The sequence below is a fragment of the Bemisia tabaci genome, chromosome 2, assembly GCF_918797505.1.
Source record: "Bemisia tabaci chromosome 2, PGI_BMITA_v3".
Lineage (NCBI taxonomy): Eukaryota > Metazoa > Arthropoda > Insecta > Hemiptera > Aleyrodidae > Bemisia > Bemisia tabaci.
In genome coordinates, this window is record NC_092794.1 from 70,252,526 (window position 1) to 70,276,690 (window position 24,165).

General features: G+C 41.3%; 1 protein-coding gene across 1 annotated transcript; it reads left to right on the forward strand.

Moving 5' to 3' along the window:
* The first annotated feature begins 4,735 nt into the window (after positions 1-4,735).
* LOC109041816 (uncharacterized) lies at positions 4,736-21,262 on the forward strand. The gene is made up of 6 exons (XM_019058246.2): positions 4,736-4,973; positions 15,371-15,513; positions 16,083-16,226; positions 16,792-16,910; positions 17,720-17,929; positions 19,506-21,262. The coding sequence occupies exons 1-6, from the start codon at positions 4,935-4,937 to the stop codon at positions 19,877-19,879; spliced, it is 1,029 nt and encodes a 342-aa protein (XP_018913791.1). The 5' UTR covers positions 4,736-4,934; the 3' UTR covers positions 19,880-21,262.
* Positions 21,263-24,165: the final 2,903 nt, after the last annotated feature.

A 24,165-nucleotide genomic window follows, 5' to 3' on the forward strand; every position in this document is an offset into this window, starting at 1 on the left:
TTCGTAACTGGAAAAATAAATCCCCTTATTATATAATTTTTAACTCGTGTTAATCTTTTTCCAGGAAAAAATTCTGTGCGTTAATGAAAAAGAGCTAAAAATGTCAAACATAGTGTCAGACAGCAAGGTGAGCTTCGAATCGATGGAACCCTCTAAACACTAAAAATTTGCGTTGTAGCGTAGCAGATTAATTTTTAAATTAACTGTGAGTTTTGATGTTTTTGGATTAATACAATTTGTTTGGTTTCAACCTGAATAAATCTACTAACAAGTCCGCGAAGTAGATAAGCTAATCCCGCTAACACTGTAACCCCGCCCTCACTTCTTCATTGGAGAATAAAAGAAGTTTCCACCCAATCGTAAAGCTGGGATTTGTTTGCACATTAGTCCTTAAGTGAATGAACCAATCAGTGAGTGGCACAGGCATGGCAATACTTTGCCTATATAGTTACCCTGAGTCCCTGAATGAGGTAGAAGAAGTAGATACGATTACGTTCCGTAAACCTATCTCTTGTGGACGAGGCCTTTCAATTATAAGAAAAGAACGAACAAATTATGAAAGAAAAAACATGAATGTGGTTTAATGATTTTAATTTCCGCCACCGCGCCAACCGCACTGTGTTTGGCGCAATGCGTGAAGTATCCCTACAGTCTTGTAGGCGCTATGCGTTTTCACGCCGACCGCTGCTGACCGCACTGTTTTTGACGCAATGCGTGAAGTATTCATGCAGTCCTGTAGGCGCTATGCGTTTCACGCCGCCCGCTGCTAACCGCACTGTCTTTGACGCAATGCGTGAAGTATTCATGCAGTCTTGTAGGCGCTAATATGTTTCCATGCTGACCGCCGCGCCGAGGGCTTCTCCTTTCCATCTCAAGTCCTCGTCATCATTGCTTTTTGCGCCGCGCCGCTCCAGGCCAAATTGCGTGTTTGGTTTCTCTCTCAACTAGACTATTGAAAGGCGCTGTCTCTTATTTCACCGAAAGACGAACAAATTAGAAATTACTGTACTTTAACTCTCAGGAATGAGAGATTCTTTCGCCTTTTCTCGTTCGTGATTTTTTTCCTGGATCCGATTTTTTTTTTGTTGATACCTACATTTGAAAAAATTACAACATTTGCCGCCCCCTAAATATGCCGCCATGGGCCGCGGCCCATGTGGCCACCGTCTAAATCCGGCCCTGGGTTGAGCCAATAATTGTAGCTCCTAATCGCAAAATGTAGTCCAACTATACTTCTAATGCAGAACAATCATCGAGAGCATAGTCTTCTAATGCAGATATATACACACCAGCACGCTGACTGTTGAAACTGATAGACGAAGCGATAGACAAAGAAGACATAGGGAGGATGGAGCGATCCTATTGGTTGAAATTCGCGGTTCTTATAGACTAAGGGGGTAAATAATGGACTAGATATAGGGTCTCTCGTAAGGTTGCCGTTAGTCTGTTCCTACCTCCTCTGTCCATTGCAACCAGCCGCTTCCCATGATCCCGCTGCCGCTCATAGGATCCCTCCATATCCCTTTTGTCCTCTATGTCTATAGCTTTGTCTATCAATTTCAACAATCAGCTCGCAACTGGATCGACGCGGTTGTAAATCGGGGGAGAGGGACTTCGCTGGAAGTTACCAATGACGGGAAGGATGAAACGAAGAGCGTGGACGCACAGTCAGGGCTCTGAAACGCCGGCTGTTTTGTACGGCTGTATTAAAATAATGATTCATGCCAATGATTTCGGATCGAATAAAAAGTCTAGATTGATTTGAGACAGAGCTAGGGTAAAATCGGATCCACCTTGCCTCCATCTTCCGCGGGACCCGGTGCCCGCAACCTGCCCCCTCGGTCTCGGCGTGCTTCACTTGGACGTATTTCTGCCAAACGGAACTATGTGCATTAAGACATGAGCCCTGTGACCCATGAGCATATATGAATAACAGGGCTCACATCATAATGCACAAAGTTCCGTTTCATTGAAATACGTCCACTTCTAAGTCGAAAATCAGGCGATCGCCGCACATGGGAGCGGCGCGATCCAAATTTAAACCGGAGAACGATAGGTTGGGTGCACGAAAGGAAGTAAAACAGAACTAGGGGGTCACCCCCCCCCCCTGAACACCTCGCGGTCCAACCCCCGAAACACTTCGCGCCCCAAGCGTTGTGTGTTACTCGCGTTACTCTTATCGTCACCTGCCGGCCAAAGCATCACAAGCGCCATGCGAGGTCTAAATATTTCCGCCGCTATTTTATTTTTTTAACAGATAATTATTTTTCGACGAAGCTGTCCGAAAATTTCAATGAATTTTCTTCGTGCTGCCGATAAAATTCAGTGAAATTTTCAAACAGATTCAACCAATAATTTCTCTGCACAAAAATAAAATGGCGGCGGAAATTGAACATCGCATGGCGCTTGTGATACATTGGCCGGAAGGAGACCATAATGATTTTATATAATAGAGTATGATATGATATGAATACTACCATAAAGCGTTGTAAAATATACCGAAGCCGTTGCCTTATCTTACTGTTCTTATGGTACATATGTTGTTCCTAAAGTGGCCCGAAAATTGTAGTCCTTAATTGAAGAAGGCAGTCCATATTATAGTATAGGATTATATGATATGAGTCTGTAAGACTAGGGTTAAATTTTTAAATTTTCTAGTAATTTGACAAATGTGAGCGTTGCCTCCCTCACTTCGATTTTTGCAGGTTCTGAAGTCTAATTTCTTGCTCCAGTCGATTAACTGCAATACTCCCGTCCCAATTCCTCTCGTCGAATGATCGGCAGGGACCCAGATGCTGCCCAGAGAAAAAATAGTTACGGGCTACGTAGACATACCGTCCGTTCCGGGCTCACAGGCCGAAAGTTCAGAGTTCTGGAGTCGTACCTTCGATTGCTCCGGGTGCTACGCCCGGAACTTTCGGCCTCTGAGCCCGGAATGCGGACGGTATGCCTATATAGCCCGCAAGTACGGTTTCTACGGCCGGAGTTTTTTTTTTTTTTTTAGTGAATGCCATCGTGCAGGGTGTCTACAAGTCCGGAATATCCGGTAAATCCGGAAATAGCACTAATTTTTCAAGGGGAGTCCTTAGGTACTGAAAAAGTGCGAAATTTCCGCAAGAGGTCCGGAATTTTCTTCAGTTTTTTGCAATTTTTGTCTCAATTTAGGCGACAAATTCAAACTTTTGATTTTTTTCGAATTTCGTCAAATGAATGTGCTGAAAAAGTACGGAATTTTTCTGTTGAGAGGGCACTGAATTTCCTGGAAATGTACTGAAAAAGTACGGTAAAAGTACTGATTTTTGGCTAGCCTGTTTTAGTAGACACCCTGTCGTGCCATTGTGCGGAGGGCGGTGAGGCGGCGACCCTTACCTATTTTTTTATTAATCCGAAAACCCTTAACGACTGGCGCCGAGCGGCAGACTAACGCACGCCTCCGCCGAGCCAGAGGAAAGGAGCCGAGGATCCTCCGAGTGAAAAAAAAAATAAATATGGAGCAACTCACGGGGAGGAGAGGGTGAAATTGAGGGAAATGAGGTAATTTAGAATGACCCGAACCTCAACCTGCGGGCCCGTTCGGTTTTGTTTCAAAGATTATAGTTTTGATTCGCCGATAGCATCGTCCTGACTCCCGGTCTAACACCCCCCGTCCCTCCGCGACGTTTACGCCCTCCCCGGTAAATAATCGTATCCCCCAGGCCCATCTTGGCAGGTGGTAACTCACAATAAACTTGTCTAAACGCAGCCTAGCGGCGTGGTTATGGTAACTCGGCGCTTCGTCTCGGATTGTCGGTAAGACTATGCTGGATCTTAGACTAGGAAGATTAGAATTCGATCGATGCCGCTCCTTAAAAAGTTCCAACTTCTCTGCCCACGGTATGACTTATTCGACTGTATTTTCCGCAATATCGAGGTGTAAATCCCGTGTTTATCGCTAAATCACGGTATCTATATTTTAAGGAGTGCATCATGAAATCGTCCCTCAGCTCCATATTTAGGCCAGAATTACATCCGAAAGTAGAAAAAAAATGACCAAGTCGCGATGCGCCCTGTAAAATATAGACCTTCAATGCGCAAAAAAGTCGTAGAGTCGAGGAAATTCAGGATCGGACGATGTGCAGCCCTTATCTATACCCCCCCTTTCATTAATATTATAAATTTCATGAAAAATTGCAACCCAAGAGAAATTTCGCTGGAATTTTCGCAGAAAGCCACCGCCAGAAAGTCGAAAGCGGCTCGATGCCGGTTGATCAGAGGTGGATCCAGCAATCTGGCAACACCGGATTTCCTCCATTTAACCCTACGTCAAATAATCGATTCTTGTTAGAGGACTCGGCCCCACAAGTATCGATACATTTCAATGGGTTTAAACGGAAGAAAGACAATGTTGCCATTTCGCCGGATCCGCCAATGCGGTCGATCGGGACCGCGAAGCTCGAGGGGGGCGGCTGTCTCGTCGACCCGATAAGCTGCCACGGACCAATGAAAGCCTCCTCGCCGGAGATGCGCAGATCAGGTGTCAAAGCCAAAGTTTTTTTTTTCTTTTTTACTCGCGAGCATGATTGAGGTTCAAGCCGGGGTGGAGCTCCGCCGCTCGGGGGGGTCCCGAGTCCGCCGGAGCCGGCAGCCGCATTGGGAGACCCCCCTCCCCCCTCCCACCCCTGGGGAGGCCCCCTTTCCCCGCAACCCGCCCGCGCCGCGCCGGCCGCTCGAGTTGGAACAGCCTGTTGATAGTTGATGTTCGACCGGCCTCCAGGGCGCCCCCGATCGCGAGCTGACGGAACGTGTGCGGTTACCGCTATCCTTTTTTTTTCATTTTTAAGGGTTCTTTTCACCCTTCTGGTTGTGGTGTTTTCTATGTGTTTCATTGACGGTTTTTCCAATTGATCTTCGGCGAGAGCGTTTATTTGAAAGGATTTTCTGACTCGATCTTCAGGATGGTCGTGCAATACCTCCAGTATTCACCCCCCAGCGAAGTAAGATTTTCTGTTTTTTTCTTTCTTACCTTTTACGGTGATGGTTTCGTACGGTTCTAGTGAAATTTTTACCGCGAGACCACACTATCGCTGTTATTTCGTGACTGATTGAAAGTCGTTTTTGACCCCGACGTCCGGGGGTTTAGTTACGCGTTTTTATCATTGGATTTTAGTCGATTTGTTTATGTGTGTCCTTAAAATTTTATTCAGAAAAACAATATTTGGAATAAAAATTTGGATACCACTCGCTTGTTGCAATAATTTGGGTTTCATTAAAGGAAACCAGTTTCGCGACTAGGGAGTGCGTTGTGGGTAGATGAAAGGGGTGTGGAATTGGAGGTAGCTTTTCACTCGTATTATTATATTGCGATCTCAATTTTTCCCCTCACAAACCGAATTCGAAAAAAAAATCTTCGTTCTTTTCTCGGTTTTTCTAAGAATACGATAAGCGTGGGAGTCATCGCTGGGAATGAGACAGGTCGCCACAGGGGACCAAGCGACGATATCTGTGTCGCGACGAGATGGAAAGAGGTTAGGAAAACAGTGCATGAAAACACGCTAACTTCGTAAGGTATCCTTGTATTATTGTGGTAGCTTTCAAAAATTAAGAGATAGTACGCATGTTCGTAAAAATTTCGGCCGCATCCGGGTGGCATGTCGCGGCACACAGTAGAAAGAGTCAATGGGAAAACTCAGACTAAAGTTGGAAACTTTTAAGCTTGAATCTTTGTCAATATAGAACGATCAAGTTTAAAAGTGGTGCTACTGTTTTCTCGAAAAATTTCTTCTCAGAAACAGCCCTTAAAATTGGAATTATGACGGAATAATCATCAAAATTCGAAAGTTTAGTCCAAAGTCTCATGTCCAAACTCTCCACTGTGCGGTGTAGGTGAGGGTGGAAGAGAAAGGCCACGAGTAGCCCTCCTCCTCCCTTGTTCCTAAAACTAATGATCACGAGAAAAGCTCAATGGAAGGAAGGAAGGGAAGAAGGAGAGAAAAAAGTGAAGGGCCGAACTTGCTTCTCAGAGAAATTATCAATGAAGAAAAGTTGGTTAAAACGGAGCTTTTTTTCTGAAAGCTCGCCTTACTACGATAGAGGGCGACAGGTTGTTGCTGAGTGTCCCTTACCCAGAAGTATTTGCTCTTCTACCATTTGCTATGTTGCTCCGACGGGTTTTTAGCGAAAATGAGCACGATTTCAGTTTTTCTAAGATTTCGCAAAAAAATTAACAGCCCCTCCAGGGTTACCATGAATGGGTTCGGGCCCCGACTCCAAACCCCTGCGTCCCCCGCCACAAGGGGCGGCAGTTCTCTCTGCAAAATTCCCAACTAATCAAGGTCAATCAAACTGTTTCTCCCGCCGGTTTGCAGGGGCGCTGGTGAACATGCCATCTTAAAAACTCTTGGCTCCTCAAAATATCCTTTTTCGAGAAAAAGATGTCAATAACATTTTCTTCGCGCTGAAATATCGGAGGCTCGAATTGACAGTCCGTTTACACTGAAAAACGAAACTCCAGCACCCGGAACTTCCGGTCTCTGAACCCGAGACGGACGGTATGTCTGTATAGCCGGCCGAAACTTTTTTTAGTGCAGAGAGTTTTTTCCGGTCCATGAAAGGAACAATATTTTCAGAAATACTTGCGGAACATAATTTTTGTCTCAGACTCACTGAGAAGTTGATAAGAGCATTTCCTTCTCAGTAAGCCACAAAAAAATTTTTCCACGAGTATTTTTGAAAAGTGTTTTGTTTTGTTTTTTTTTTTTTTCATTGACTCTAAGTAACTAAACGAGTGAACTGTCAACTCTAGCCTTGCCCCCAATCATAAGTGTCTTCATCAAATTGAGGGTTTCATACGCAGTCCTCTCAGAGGCACTCGAGAGACGATACTCGTGTTTTAGGCCTCTGGAGGTAGATAATAACTCTGCACGTCCCACCGGAGGGAGACAAAACGGTCAGTTTGAAATGGAAATCGAAAACGGAATGTACCGAGAGCGACGAGGGCTCAGCCAGTGGCGTGGCGTGCTTTGCGATGTATCGATTGATCTGCCTTTGAACCAATGGAAAAAATCCATAAGCAGGGTGTTCGCAGTGAACACCTTGAAAATCGATTCTTTACCACAGTTTCAAATGGAGAAATATCGAAAATCGATCATTCACGCCTCGCCTGCGGTGCGGTGGTCCACCTCCCTGAACTTCGTCCGACCTGACAACCTGTTTTTATTTGACAAACAGACGTAATACCAGCAAGCGCGATGACATAATGGTCTCCCTTCCTCCCGAGATGGAGAGCACCTTAGTATTCGAATATCAAGCCATTCCACGTTGATGCCTGGACACGAGGCATTCCGTAGGTACCAGCGCTGACAAAATCCCGATTTAGGTCCATTTTCAGCCGTTTGAAGAATATCGCTTGGAGTGTAAAAAAGTTGTGTCGCCAATGTTGCAAACATAGTTAAATCGACCCTTAAAAATATTGAGTGTTAAAGAGCTTCAAAAAAGCGCAAAAAGTGGTTAAATTAAACGAGCTAGGAAACCTATTTATTTTAAATAAAATGTGTGCAAACTTTGTGTTAAATGAACGTTATAAATTAAATTGGACATTAAAATATTATTAAATTCTGGAAAATCACTCAATTGATGGTATACACAATACAAACTTCAAGATATATGACGTGTGAAACTAAAATTGTATATAAAAGTAGAGGTCTACGGCGCTACGTCTCCGGACCGCTTCCCGGTACAACTTCTAGAATCGCTTCGCGCCTCGGGCGTTACGCGCTGAGTAACGCATAACGCCGCGTTATGCGTTACTCTTATGATTTAATATTAAAGAGTCAGATTTATGTTAAATATTGGTTAAATATGCTATAGTGAATGATAAAAAAATTAAAAAAATTTTAAAAAAAAATGTAAAAATGAAAATTAGCATTTCAATGCCGGTCCTACATTTTCGAGTAACAAACATCAGCCTCTATGAATGTAAAAATTTCTCTCCGTATTTATAAGGGGAAAAAAATAAAATTAAAGGAAACACGCAACGGTCAACGATGTAACATGAAAAAGCGTGATTTCTTGGTTTCACGATGGAGTGAATAATATTTAAAGGATGGGCTTGTTGACATTTGCACGACACACAACATTTTGCACGTTGGCAATACTATTTTCTTCCATTTAAATCCATTAATTATATCGATTTTAGGCGGGCCAATGCCTCACAAAGAATCGATTATTTTACATTCATTTAAATGGAGGAAAAACAGTATTACCAACTTTCAACAATCACCATTGGTTATGAGGACGGGCTCGTTAATTTGGTTGGCCGACCACAGACGACACTGGCACATTGATTTCAATTACAGCTCATTATCCAACACAGATATCAATTAGGACTTAAATTTCGGGATATTAGTCGTACGAAAACGAGTGAAGATTTCCATGCCGCTTCAGGCTAGAAAATACACGAGTGACCTCATACAGCTCGACCATACAGGGAACGGAACGCAACTGGCATTCAACTTTAATGATTGTCATAACTATCGGCACTTTATGGTCAAGCATGAGATAAGCTTTATGGTTATTTGTAAGGATCTTTCTTCATTCTGGTTTTGAGCCACACATCGATCCGTCAACAAGTGGTATAGTGGATGCACCAGGAAAATGTCCAAAGCAGCAGTGGCGGACCCAGGGGGAGGGGGGCATTATGGCATGCTTCCCCCCTCGAGCCAAAAAAGGGGGAAAAGAAGGAAAATAGGGAGAAAGGGAGAAAAAGTGGGAGAAAAAAAGTGCACCTAAAAATTTACTGAAATGTTTCTAGACAAAATTGTATATTTTTTTTGAGTGAATTTAATTTCAAGTCGTCTCCTTCTGAAATTATAGCTCTGAATATTTATAGGGGAAAAAATCATGTTTTTCAAGGATGTAATATTGTCGTACAAGTACCATCGCCAAAAGACAGTTATCTCATAGAGATAAGCTTGGCTATCAAAGGCAGGTAAGAGGGGAAATAACCGTTTCGGCGATTTTGAGAATGAATACAACTAAGTGTTCTAAGACACAGATGAAAAAGTGATAATCGAAACATGAAAATCCTGATAAATTAGCTAATTATTGGATGCATCTCATTTTTTTTTATTCTCGTTTTTAGCAATTTGAATAGCTAAGGAAATTAAATTTATCAGTATCGAATTTTTCAGAAAAATGCTCATCTTCCTCCGTGTGAGTACCGTTACTAATACTAAAATAAATTTTAGTTCCCGATTACGCGGATTACACTTTGCAATAAGGAACCACTATTTCAGGCTCATTTTAGAAACAACATATATGCTATTGACTTCCTGATGTAGATACGCGCTTTTATGAAAAAGCCAAAGATAGTGGTTCCTTATTGCAAAATGTAACCCACACTGGAAAAAAAGTCGCTTGGATCTAGAGTTCAGACTCTTGAAAACAATGACAAGAAAAAATACTCTTGATTCAATCTGCTTTTTGCTTGAATCAAAAGGAAATCCGCTTAAACTAAGAGACTTGGTTCTCGATTCAAGCAAAAATCCGATTGAATCAAGAGTATTTTTTCTTGTCGATGTTTTTACGAGTCTGGACTCTAGATCCAAGCGACTTTTTTCCCAGTGCACATATTCTTTGTAATCGACGACAAATATGTGAGAATCTAGGTTATTGTTTAGTGATTTGAAAGAGTATCTATTTGGGCCCTTGAACTTGTAACTAGAAGCCGGGTCAGGTTCGTTGATCCCGTCTCGGCGACGTAACTAACAAAATGTCTGTCTCCGTATCAGCCTTTCACGCGGAAGTGGATTAATGAGACGCAACAACACTAATTGTGAATGGGCCAAAATAAAATAACTTAAGAAACTAAACAAATAAATCGCATATCGACGCGCCATCATTAGACTTCGAAAATCAAACTGCCCATTGTGACGATGCATTTATTATCACGAGTATAGTCGGACGCAGGCGTAGGATGTGGGACTCATTTGTGTTTCGATTTTGATATCGTCATGTATTGAACATGAATTTTAGAATAAACATTCGTGCGTTCGAGGTATCCTTGTAGTATAAACAAAGAATTGAAGGCACTCTTTCCTTTAATGCTACCCGCTGTCTTAGCACCGCGGATGAAGCGGTGAGTGCCAACAGAGTAAAAACGCCTTTTTTTCCGTGCGTAAGCAACACGGACATCCGTGGAGCCCGAATAGTTGCATCCAGCCGTTTATTATTTGTCGCGTGCAATATTGAGGAGGCTTTACTTACTTTTACTTGTTTCTCATACAAATTCATTTTATTCCAGCGTTACCTATTGTGCCGATGAAGTTAACTTTTACTATTTTTCTTAAGACATCGTCAATTTTTCCAAAAACAAATTGTTTAAATGTGCTACAACGTTCCGGGTCCTCGAAATCACAAAAATTTATAACCTTGGCTCGGTAAACTTTGCTAATATAGTTGTGTCATGAAAACATTTTAGTGAATTGTTATGAGCACTTTTTTTCTTTCGCCTCCCCCCCCCCAACCCCCGTGGATCCGCCACTGCTTACTGTCGGTCCAAGATTTTTTTTCACCTCCTTACTCCGTTAGCGTTACACCACTCACCGTATGTTCACTATATCGAGCGGTAATTTTTCCGTTAACAAATGTGTGTAGAAAATCGACGAGAGGAAAATAGCGGCAATTAATAATCAGTTGGACGTATTTCTATCAAACGGAACTATGTGCATTAAGCCATGAGCCCTGAGACCCATAAGAATACATGCATAACAGGGCTCACGTCATAATGCACAAAGTTCCGTTTGATAGAAATACGTCCAGTTCAATCACCATGGAGGACGATTAGCGGGTTAATGAATGGGACTTGCCGTTGAGCGTTACACCTAGCTGCCGTGATAGCGAAGAGAGCAGTAAGTGCATGCTGGGATGAGCCTCGAAACACATGAAAGCATGTGCTGACCATGGCTCATACAGAAATGCACTTACTGCTGGCTTCGCTATCACGGCAGCTAGCCCCTTGCTTCGTGTCAGGTGAACAGCGCGTCGTTTTCGGGTGGGGGTGGGGGCGTGCGAGGGTGCGCCCGATGGGGTTAAACGGAGCCCCTCGAGTACCAACCTGCGACTTGTTGAACTTCCGGTTTCCGGGATCCATGAAAATTATAATCCGTCGCACACTAATAACGTTCCAGCAGTCCGTGGATCCGGGGAAAACAATACCTTGAAACTTGAAGTTAACGCTCAAAAAATTAAGGATATCGATGGCCAAACTGCAAAACCACGTATCTTCGTTTGCGACGTTACGGACCTCTTGTCACACTTTATTTTCTTTTTTAACTCAACGCAAATTCTTTATAGAATCTCCTCGAATATTCTTCGCTGTGAGCAGAATATTCCATATCAATTGGACGTGTTTCTGCACGGAGAAAAAAACCTCGTGCGTGGGACCCGAAGTTTAGGTCATATGGATCTCTGAAGTTTTCGGATTGAGCATCTAAACACTTTCGGTCTAGCTGTCGAGGTTTGGATCACACATCTGAAACTTCAGTTCTTACATCTGAAGTACTTCAGGTGTGAAGACCGAAGTTTTTCGGATATGAGAACCGAAGTTTTTCGGATGTGAAAACCGAAGTACTTCAGATGTAAGAACTGAAGTTTCAGATGTGTGATCCAAACCTCAGCAGCTAGACCTAAAGTGTTCAGATGCTCAATCCGAAAACTTCAGAGATCCATATGACCTAAACTTCGGGTCCCACGCACGAAGTTTTTTTCTCCGTGTGCCAAACGGAACTATGTGCATTTAGACATGAGTTCTGAGACCCATAAGAATATATGCATGACAAGGCTCACGTCACAATGCACATAGTTCCGTTCGGTAGAAGTACGTCCAATTTAAAGCCATAAAGTTGGTTTGTATTATCTTCGAATAGCTAAAATAGGAACGATAATTTTGAAATACCGCAATTGAAGTACGTGTTTTCGCAAGTTAGCCATCGATTTTGAATTATGACGATTCTCTTCACGATATCTTCTAAAGAATTCGTATTCCTCCTGATGCAACCACTCCCATTCGACATCAAGTTCCACTTTACCTTATAAATGAAGGGTCAATAAAGTATAGCCCTTCGAGGATCAAAGGTAAAAACTATCATAGAACGGAAGGGACCTGTTCCCAACTTTTTCCAGAGAGAAATAAAAAGGACCCATGGAAAAAGGCACAAAAATCAAGACGAGCACCTCGGAAAAGCCTCAAATTCACTCTGAAATGCTTGGAAAAATTGAACAGAATAGGTACCTACTTTTCCGTAAATCATTCCCAAAACATGCAAACCAAAGATACAAACCCGTTCACCAAACTCTTTATGTTTTGTCCTTTTAAGAAATGAAATTGTCCACTGAGCGACGAAGCCAAACTCGCAGCCAAAGGCACTTGTTCGTTACGAAAACGATTTTTAACTTCATTGAAATCTTTCCGTTACTGGAACAACTGTGCAACAGTTAGAGATCGCTCTTTGATAGCTTCACGGTTCGTTGAGCGTAGCAGGTTTTTTAAGGGTGGGAATTTAATTTTTACGATTTTGTATTATCACCTTGCGTGAGGATGCAGGGCGGTTAAAGGCTCACGTGGGCAGAAATTGCCATCCTCCGGGGTCAAATAATCAAAAGCTAATTGAACGACTCAGAAAAAAAGCTGGCAGGAAACCCTCTCCCTCGCACCTGATCCGTTAAAGGACACGAGAATGAAGTGTTGTTGGCGGGCAGCGGGTCGATTATTGAAATTGATAGACAAAGCTATAGACAAAGAAGACAAAAGGGATTTGGAGGGATCCTATTGGTGGAAGCGGGTGGTTGCAATGGACAAAGGACGTGGGTGATAGAGGATAGACTAACTAACGGCAACCCACGAGAGACCCGATAATTAGTCCATCATTTTCTCCCTTAGTCTTTAAGAGTCACCCGTTTCCACCCGTAGGATCGCTTCTTACTCTCTATGTCTTCTTTGTCTATAGCTTTGTCTATCAATTTCAATAATCAGTCCGCTGTGGAGGTTGGAGGTTGGAGGTTGGAGATAATAATTCTCAAGTTAGACTCTTCGAAGTTAGCGCTGTATTCTGCTTGAGAGGGTCTCGATTCCGTCGACATGAATCGACCGATTCACAGGTTTGTCGATCGATTCACGGCGTTGTCAATTCATTCAAGGTATCGTCAATCACTTCACAGATGTGTCGGATCGATTCATGGGTTTGTCGATCTACTCACAGAGTTTGTCGACCAATTCACAGATTTGTCAATCGACTCAAGGGGTTTTGTCGATCGATTCACTGTCTTGTCGAACCATTCATGAATTTTTGATCGATTTACCGAGATGTCGATCAACTCACAGGTTTTATCAATTGATTCACGGATTTTTAATCGATTAGTGGGGTGACAGATCGACTCACAAGTTTGGTAGATAGATTCACGGGTTTGTCGATCGATCCACGGGCTCGTCGATCGACTCACAGGTTTTGTCGATTGATTCTCGGATTTTTGATGGATTTACAGGGTGGTCGACCGACTCACAGGTTTGGTAGATAGACTCACGGGTTTGTCAATCGATTCACGGGTTTGTCGATCGACTCAAGGGGTTTTGTCGATCGATTCACTGTTTTCATCGAACCATTCACGGATTTTTGATCGATTTACGAAGATGTCGATCGACTCACAGGTTTTGTCGATTGATTTACGGATTTTTGATCGATTTACAGAGTGGTCGATTGACTCACAGGTTTGGTAGATAGATTCACGGGTTTGTCGATCGACTCACAGCTGTCGATCGAATCACGTCAATCGGTTCAGGGTTTAATTGTTCGATGGATTCATGTCGTTTAATAATATGTCGGTTCCCGTCGATTGATTCACGTCTTCAATGTTCGATCGATCCATGTCGATCGAATCCATACCCTCCTTCTGCTAGCCGAACGTCAAGATTTAATTCGTAAGTAAATCCGGACGCGAGGAGTGAGGCCTCCGCCTCGCGGAATTTCCAACATAATGGCAGTAAAAATGCAGAGCACCTGAAATTATTTACCGAGTGACTCTTTCATACGGTCGCCGCACCGCGAGAGTTTGAATTAGTAATTGAGCGTATCGCAAAACCGGTCCGCGGCGGAAGATGCTCCGATATGCGACGACCTGTGTGAGTCGCACGTGCAGTGTCGCATCGCGGTCGAATGCTTTGATAAACAATAAAAAGCATGTAAAAAATATGTACTCCAGTACATTGTATCCCGAGTAAATACGGGTAATGATATGGAGATCTTACCGCGATTTCAACTCATGAGACGGCGGGACGGTGTAGCGGTATACGCTCCACGTGAACGATACGGTCGAGGGAAAAAATCATTCGTCGGAAAGAAACACCTCTAAACAAAAGCGAGCATAAATATATGCGATTTGATAGACAATTGCACTGAAAAAAGTATGCCTCGAGCGGCAGTGATGAGTATGGTAATCACCATCAGACTTTGTGGTAACAAATACTGTAACTCTGGCGGTATTCGCAAAAAGTATGGTAAATTCTACCAGAAGCCTGGTTATCCTATCGCTGTGTCAAAAATTAAGTAGACTAATATTAGAATTTACCATACTTCTGGTAAACTTTGCCTTTTTTTCAGTGGAATGTTGTTCATGAGTAGAGAACATCTTCATAATAACATTAGTTTACATTACTAACAGGATAATTTATGTTTGTGTAGTTTTTGCAAAATTTGATGAATGAGGTTTGGAACTAAAATATATTGCGAAATAAAAAAAATATGACAATGTTGAAATCGCACACAGCTTTTTTGGCATTTAAACGCCAAGTTTTTAAAAAAAATTAGGGGTATGAAAAGTATGTAAAATCAAAAGCATGTTTTGTATTCGACATATTTTATACCTAGTATTCTTCATTTTGAGCACAATAATAAACAGTAAACTTGTGTAATGAACCTGAGGAACCACCGACAAATGTCAGTAAAGCACACAGAAAATAAAAAAAAGTGGTACACTCTTTTTTTTAAAGTACCTAATTTTAAAAATTAGAAGACCCCTCCAATAAGGCAAGAACGAACCTGGTGATGAGAGGATATTCCCACCATCCATGGCAGGAGGGGAGGGAGGAAAATGGAGAGTGAGTTTTTTCTCCCCTAATAAGGCTGCATAACTTCACATTATAACACATATACAACTAATGATACGTTTTACTTTATTTGTTTAGGAAACGTTTAGACAACCTAACTAACCTGATGCCTTTAAAAATTAAGCTAAAGCTCCTTCTCATTCCCATAGTTTCAGACTTTGGTGAATTTTAGGCAAAGTTAATACGTGTCCCATGGTGCGATATTTAAAATGTGTTATTTTCATGTTGTTTCAGAGCTCTGATGGAATCAAAACCGGCTCCTATCCGGATAATGAAGAATCCAAATCAAGCATTGTTTATTCAGAAAACATCATCGACAGCACAGTCAAAGATGTCAAACTGTCCCCGAAGCAGGAACAAGAGATGGTCAAATGCAGGTAAAAACCTTCGTATCACTATATTGCTCTTTGCCTTTATTCTAAAATCCATAGGTTCACTTGTCTTGCAAGCTCATGAAATCCCTTCCTTAAGTCGTATTTGCGTCAAAATATTTTCTGCACGATAACCGAGGAACGCTGCGAGTGTTTCGATCTTATACATCTCAATTTTTGCAATAAAAGCTGCCGCCTTTGCTTGAGTTAACAGGGAAAAATTAAAAATCCATTAAAAGAGACGTGATTCTTTTGATGTAGCTATGTGTGCATATAGAAAGGTTTTCCTTCACCATCTCATTATTCTCTTTCCCTTCATTGGCGGATCCAGCAAACATTGGCAACATTGTTTTTCTCCATTTAAACCTATGGAAATGTATCGATTCTTGAAGGGGCCAGGTGGTCCGACGAGAATCGATATTTAACATAGATTTAAATGGAGGAAACCCGGTGTTGCCAAATTGCTGGGTCCGCTTCTGCTTCCCTTGCATTCTTAAAATGTCTTTAAATGTCTTTTAATTCTTAAATGTGTACGAGTATAGGTGTAACTTTGGTTTTTTCCAAACTTTTTACAGGTGGCTGGGCTGTGGAGGGTGGTTCACAAGCCTGGATCAGTTGGGCGCTCACGTGACCAGAGTTCATGCGGGTGCCGGTGAAGGCGGACTCTTCTACTGCGGCTGGGAGGGATGCTCCAGGGCTGAGAGAGGCTTTAACGCCAGGTAATAACGCCAAATCATTCAAAACACCTATACTGCCGTGCTAAGGAAAAACGCCGTATGAAAATTCAAGAGTTGCCAAATTTCCTTCGATAAAATGTTTATTTTCGAGGAACGCTATGGAATATTTTCCCTTGAAATTTTTCAGGAATCTTATGTGATATTGCGAACAAAATTATCTGAAAAATTGGAAGAAAATTATTAACACATTTTACCAAAAATTCGTAATTTACTAAAGGAAATTTGGCAACGCCTGAAGGTTCATACGGCGTTTTTCCTTATCACGGCAGTGTATCCGTCGCAGGCCAATAGTAAAATCAGGCACTTTGTCAGATGCCTATAGGCAAATAGCCAAATATTTTTACTTCGAATGAATTGCTGATTATTTTCCTAATATTCCATAATATCCACTGTGCGACGTGTTTCCAGCAACATTTCATGTATTATCTGCAGCTGAAATCTGATATTCCGATCACACGTTAAAATTTAATTCATTTATGCTACAGAATATCTAATTTCATGCGCATATTGTCGTAAAAATTTAATGCGAAGTATGACATTGTTTCAGGTACAAAATGCTAGTCCACGTGCGAACGCATACCAACGAAAAACCTCATCAGTGTTATCAATGTGATAAAAGTTTCAGTAGAGCAGAAAATCTCAAGATCCACGCGAGATCTCACACAGGTATGTGATCATTAATTGTCAAAAAAAAAGGGGAAAAAAACTAGTTATGCGTTTTTGTCACTCTTACGACGATCTGTAATTCTGTAGTAAAACTAGGGGCCATAAAACTTCACAACGGACAGCAGAATATTCCGTACATATATTTATTTTAGGCCGTAAAGTTGGGGCGTTTTTCTTTGAAAAAATAAAATAGGGGCGGAAATTTGGGAACACCGCGGTGAAACTCACAATTTCTCAAATTGAATAATCCTTTCGAAAAGGGTAATTATATACTGTTAAGCGATTTCTCGTCGTTTCTCGAACACAAGAGCGTAACTTCGTTCCATGGTTGCAATATTGACTCATAGAATTCAATTTTTCATAATAATATGACAGCGCAATTTTGCTGATTTTTGCGTGTAATCAGGAGTTACAAGTAAAATTTCAGTTTGAAATACCCACTAGTTTTTTTTAATAAAAAAATACAATTTTCGAGAGGAAATTTCGCAATACTGAAATGTAGTTACGTTTTTTCGTTTGAAAAATGGACTGGATTTTGCAATTTGGAACTATAAATTCTGGCTCTCCTGGAAAAACACGTGTGTGCACATGGAAACTAGTGGCACATACGTTGTTTTTAAGCCGGGCTAGAATTTATAGTTCCAAATGCAAAATGCAGTCCAAATAGTGTGCTGACGCATGAAGTTGAAGGTTCCAATATTAAAGTTCTGCCTTCTGCGTGTATGTTGTCGTTATTCTATCAACACATTTTAACAATGGCGATCCTCTGGAATTCGCACCTTTTTTTGACCGAATACTTAAATTTACAGGTGAGAGGCCGTACATTTGCCCGGTGCCGGGCTGCGGCAAGGCTTACTCCAATTCAAGCGATCGTTTCAAGCACACGCGCACACATTCGGTGGATAAACCGTACATGTGCAAGGTGGCCGGCTGTCCAAAACGCTACACGGATCCAAGCTCGCTCCGGAAACATGTCAAAACTTACAGGCATTTTCCCAACCAACAGGCTAACCAATCCGGTAAGCTCCTTGATTGTTGTGTAGTTGATAATATGCAGAAGAATTGCCATGCAATGTCTCTACAAATTGTGTTGAGATCTCGACTTTTTCAGGATCACGAAAGCTCCTTTTAAACCCACCTGTTTACCTCATTGAAAGACACAAAAACAGGTCCGAGGTCCCGCAACATCAAAAAAAATAATTATCCTGTCAACAGGTCAATATCAAGTTTCATGAAAGAAGATTTTAAATCGGTAAAATCAAAAGGAAATACTCATTTTAATTTTTTTCCTGTATACACATTTTCAACTTTTTGAGGGAACTTTACTACATACCTTGATATTAACTGGACCACCCGTGGACTTCACTTTCAAACATTTAAATGTTAATAGTATAAAAAACATTATACGTAAAGATCCCAGCATTTTTCAAACTAATAATGTTATCATTTAGAGTTTTTTTTTTATCATATATCAAGTTCGTGCATTCATTTTTACAATATATAGGTAAAGGTATTAGAAATAATCCTCCTTTAACTCATTGGTAATATACATTGACTGAAAATAATATCTCATTAGGTTGTATTGATCTGAATGATCCTTTCCCTCAGAATCCTATGCATCTGTTGGAAAAAAAGCACTACGTGATTGAAAATGAAGATCTAAGGAAAATAGAATTTGTTAGCCGCAATGGTTTATTCTCGATTTCAACCTCCTTCTCACACGCCACTAACCTAAACGCGCATGAAACGCCTTCAAAATTGGGGATACTTCCCAACACCACAAGCACGTTCGAATAGTTGTATCACAGCATAACCCAAGTGTGAGTAACTACGGGATCGTGATAGTCGCTTTATTCCTGAGGTGTTAATTGTCCTCCCTCTCCCCCCTCTTCCTCTCTCCCTCCCCCCCCCTTCTCTCTTGTGTTAACTTTAGCATCGAATCGTACTTGCAGGACCTCCTGTAGAATATAGATTCTTACGTAGATAATTGTCTGAGAACTCCAAGTGGAGGAAAATTGAGAGATTTCTTTTGGCTCGCGAACGAACTCTCTGTGGTAACATGACAAGGGCATCTAATATAGTGGTGAATCGAGGGGGGGGGGGGGGCATGGTGGCATGCCCTCCTCTTTGGGCCAAAAAAGGAGAGAAAGAAGGAAAAAAGGGGAAAGGGGGGGGAAGAGGAGGAGTAAAAAGTGCTCCTTAATCTTTACTGAAATGGTTTCAAGACAGAACTATATTTAACCAAAGTTTATCAAACCAAAGGTTACTTAATACCGCAGAAATAAATACCTAGTCCATGTACTAAAATAAACTTACGCTAAAAGGGATATTATTCGTCAATTTTCAACTTTCAAGTAATGCACAAATTGAATGCTAAAACTGCCTGAAATTCAATATGGGAAGGCCCATTTTTTGACACATTCAGAGGGAGGCCCCGCGGACCCCCTTTTTCTGGAGGGGAGTGTCCTAGACCCCCTCCCCCCACTCGACATCAGCTAATGGCTCCCCTCCGACTCACTTGGGGTTCGCCTCTTATCTTATAACCCCAGCACGTAGAGCAGAACATTCATTAATATCATTTTTCTATGATTTCAGAGACTGAACCTACCGTCACGGAGAAACTAGACTCGGTAATCAAGACTGCCATCACTCCGCTGAACCAAAGGCTTTCCTCCATGGAGATCGAGCCCCGGGCGGAGACCTCCATGAAGAGCGTTCGCCTGGAGGCGCCCACCTCACCAAAGCACGGAGCCCACCCCGAGCCGAACCTCATGTCGACCTGGCCCCGATGTTACCAGTCCTGGTTCCCGATCAACGACGTGGCCAGCGCCCATCCGTGGAGCATAACGCCTCAGTGGAATCAGGCCCACGTCCACTACGAAACGGCCAGGCATAACCAAGCCTTTGATCTCAGTATGCGGAGCAAGCTAGAGGAGCAGGATAAACCCTTAGATCTCACCGTCAAATGACCGGACCCGTGATTTAATTTCTTTTTTTGTCGGCCATTACCTTGTTTGTCTGTCTTTTCTTTGAGAATACCGTCCGTCCACGGTTCGATAAGCGTGAAAGTAACCGGTAGCCCATTTATTTTTTTCTTTTTAGAGATTTAAAAAGTTGGTTTTAAGGCGGCTACCATTTTTGACGTGCACGTCTTATTATCATGGCACTGGTTCGTGTAAATTCGCTGGGATGTCCCAAATCGTTATTAATAAGTTTGACAGTCTCTCTGCGGAATTGCGTCCTACGTTTTGATTCGTTAGACGTGAGAATAACCACTGAGAGACTCTCTGGTAGGAAACTACTGGAAAATATATTTAGGCACAAGGGCATTCTGCTTCTTCTGAACTTTTTAACTTTTTTTTTTCTTTTCACTGGTCGTAGGACGAATTTTTAATAGGTAGATAACACCTTCCATTAAAAAAAATTGCAATCATGAACGGAACCAAGCTGTGTTAAAATACTAATGTTCACGTTGAGGAGAACGTTTTAAAACTCCCACATAGCCATTATTCAGCATACTAGGTATGTTTTTTTTCTTTTTTTTTACATCATGAAAAACCTAATGTTAGTCAGCGCATTTGTGTTTTCCATTAATCATTTTTTCACCAGTGAATATCCATCTGTAATTTCGTCTTATGTTATATCCGTATTTTAAATGAAATGTCCGGTGATTAAACTATTAATGTTTAGAAACTCCTGTTTTCAAATTTGGCAAGTACAAATGGGTATATTCAAGCTAAAGGGAACCAACTGACATTGTGTATGAACGAAGTGACACCAATAATATTAAGAAAAAAAAAAAAAAAAAAAAAAAAAAAAAACCATTTAGTACTCAAGGAGACTTGAAGTTTGCCTCCTGGCCCTTATGGATGATTTGAATTCCCAGCGTACTTTTCTCTGTTTCAAGTCAATGTCACTTAGTTCCTTTCAGTTTCTGGTAACCACTACCCATATATTTGTGATTTTTCGTCCTATTATTCTGGTAATTATTAATGGTTTCCTGCATTTATGCAATATGTAATTGTGCCGTCTCTGTAATGTACATTTCATCATTCACTCCCGATGCCCCCCCCCCCCACCCGCATTGACCAGTGGAATTTTTGCTTTTGAAAACCAAAGATACATTTTATGTTTGATTAGTCAATCAATGAATGAGAGGTTCGTGTGAACATATTTTTACGAAAAACAATGAATGTAGCAATTGCGGTCAAACAATGAAATGCATTGTTGGATTATCTCAGATGGTTGCTCATATTTTCTTGTAGAAAACCACGTGAGCGTACATTTACGCACGAGAACATTACTCATTCTAAAAAAAATTGTTTATTGTTTTTCTTTCATTTATTTATTTTTTTTTTTTAAAAAAAAGGAGTTTACTCATACTTTCTAACTCGATGCGGCAGAGGAAATGTCCCCCTCTCCTTCCTGCACAAGAAGTTTATATTAAGGATCCTATTCGTTCCTCTTTTCTTAGGAAATAAGTTTCTAATACCTCAATTACTTGAATCTTTTTTATACGTACAGTATTTTTTTGCATTTCATGAAAAACAAGGAAAACGTTTCTCAGTATGTTGGAGTTTCTTAGCCAAAATTCAGCATGAAGCTGAAAATCTCAATACAACGTCGTGTAAAACGTTTCTGTTATCACACACACTGTATCCTTCACATCTCTCTGTTTACAAAATTAAATCCCTGTATCCAGGTACATGGAAACGTAAGATGCCTTTGTTAATTTGTGCACTTATACTCTAGAGATAATAAATGCAAAACATAAATGATAGTATCGATAAAGAGTCGGCAATAATGCAAAATTAATTCTATCAAGATTTTACATTAACCCTTTGTTTAACTTTATCTATCATCTACCTAATTTTTTATTACCTGTAAGATATTTCTGAAATCTCATCAATTTTGAGTGTTGTAGTCATTAGTTTTAACTTTTTTATGATAATAAATTTATATTTGTGCTACAGTACAACATACGGATACTTTTTCCATGTTTGAGACCCCACAAAGTTTTGACAGGAATGTTTCCTGCACTCAAAAATGTATTGCCCTTTCTAAATATTCGAACGTGATCCTTTTCTATGATGTAACTTAACTAATGAGCACTGTTCACAAGATACTATCATGTATCGTGAGGCCGTCAACAACAACGGTTAGAGAGAGAAAACCATGGCTAAAAGAAGAATACCGCTTAACTTGACAATTCAGCGCCTTTGCAGCATTTTATAGTACAAAATACGCAAGCTGATAGTTTTGATTTTTCCCAATTCTGCATGGGAGCGCCGAAATGCCTTATTCTTTGATATACAAAAAATTTCAAATCTATTGACAAAATTACAAAAATGACGAAGATTTTTTACAAAATCTTCCCCTGGTAAAAATTAGCGATAGGAGCTGCGTTTCAAAATACCATAGGCGTTCTTATAGCCGACTAAAGAAGGCTATTGAAAATCATATAGCTGGCTGTAGAATGCGGAGCAAATCATATAGCCGGGCTAAACGAAAGCTATAAAAAAGTGTACAGTCGGGCTATAGTTCCTATCGCCGGGCTTTACACTTTATCGCCATTGCGGCTATAAAAGGCTATAAGAAATTGTGTAGAAATTCGTGTGCTTTGGAAATCATTAAGTTTGATACGGAGCTACCTTAATATTTACAGAACACACATTATATTTTCCTTTAAAACTTTTTTTTTTCATCAATTAAAATGAGAATAATCCGTACAGAGTGTGCAAACATTTCAAAATCATGAGTTGAAAAACGCTGACTCCGCAAGATTAAATATTAGAGCCTAACACAAAGCGGAGCGGCGACACACTGGCGCCTACAAACCTAACAGGGATACTTCACGCATTGCGCAATGCGTGAAGTATCCTTGTTAGGTTTGTAGGCGCTAATGCGCTTTCCGCGCTGGCTGCCCGCCCGCCGCGCCGCAGCGTGCCACGGCGTCTGAAGCAACTATTTCACACCAGAAGTATTGCACAGTATCATAAGAAATTGAAGGCGCTCCAACATATTAAGAATGACAGGCATCCTTCAAAAGTACGGAGCTTTCCTCGCAAAATAAATCAAGATACTACGGCACAAAAAGAGAGCGGTAGTCCAAAAACTAACTAAGTCCTAGTATCCGTATTTAGTAACGTTTAGCATAAACTTTATCGTCTGGCTGTTGCTTAGTCGCCATCGGCTATTAAAGGCTAAAAGCAATTGTACAGCCGGCTACAGAAGCTATTGGAAACCTTACAGCCGGCTTTAGGTCTATGGTATTTTGGAACGCACAGATTCTACTGCCAATTTTTACCAGGGTCAGTTTGCAGATAGGCGGTATTCTTGCTCAGCCATTGAAGTGCAAATAAAACAGTTTATATTTTCCCTCAAAAGTAGATATCAAGATTAAGTATTTCGCGTAAATTTATCTCAACCGGCTTTCAGGATTCCTCATATCGGGATAATTAGGGATTTCATAGAGGAATGAGGTGGCTAACATCATAAAGAAGACAAAATGATTTGTCATTTTAGGGAAAGCTTGTCACAGTGCAAACTTCATGAAAAATAAAACTATTTTACTCATTTTTCCCATCTGCTATCGAGCCAATCGTTGACGTGTGTCGTAAGCTTCCACGTAGTGTGGTGACTTAAACCACGTTTTTCAGGTAGTCACATACTTTCAATTATTAACTACCTCATCCGTGATAACCTTCATTTGCACTGAGAGCCCAAATCCGAAGATAATATCTTTTTTTTTATATTTCTTAGTAAAAACTCCTAAGGGAGTGTTCTTAAGGGTCATCCGTAGTTCAGGACGGATGCAATCCCGCATTGGGGCGAAACTGTGAGGGGCTGGGCCTGAGAACCCTCCACTCGTATCTCGACTGTGGTGGAAGCCTTTACTTCCGGTACATCAACATTAAACTGTTGACTTACCCACATGGTTGATGTTTAGCAACGTGTTGGCAGTTTCATTTTGCAACCAAGCCGAAGTTTGGGAAACTTGTTTGGCTCATGACGTCACCCGAAGCTCATCATCCATTATGTCGGTAGGTCATAGGCCGAAAAAAGAGTGATGACTGTTGCTCCCTCATAATTGTCCATAAGGCATTGTTGAATCCCCGAAAGTAAAAGCTTCCACCTGTCGCCAAGAGGCCAGGGGCCTAATTTTGTCGGTCCTTCCACCGTACTTAAATATACTTAGGACGGGTCTGGACTGCACTTAAGTCCGGCTTAGCGCTTCTGATTGGCTGGTGGTGCG

Coding starts and splice junctions, on each gene's coding strand:
- LOC109041816 (XM_019058246.2), top strand. CDS start 4,935: ATGGTCGTGCAATACCTCCAGTATTCACCCCCCAGCGAA. Junction 4,974..15,370: donor AGTATTCACCCCCCAGCGAA/GTAAGATTTTCT, acceptor ATGTTGTTTCAG/AGCTCTGATGGAATCAAAAC. Junction 16,227..16,791: donor GAGAGAGGCTTTAACGCCAG/GTAATAACGCCA, acceptor ACATTGTTTCAG/GTACAAAATGCTAGTCCACG.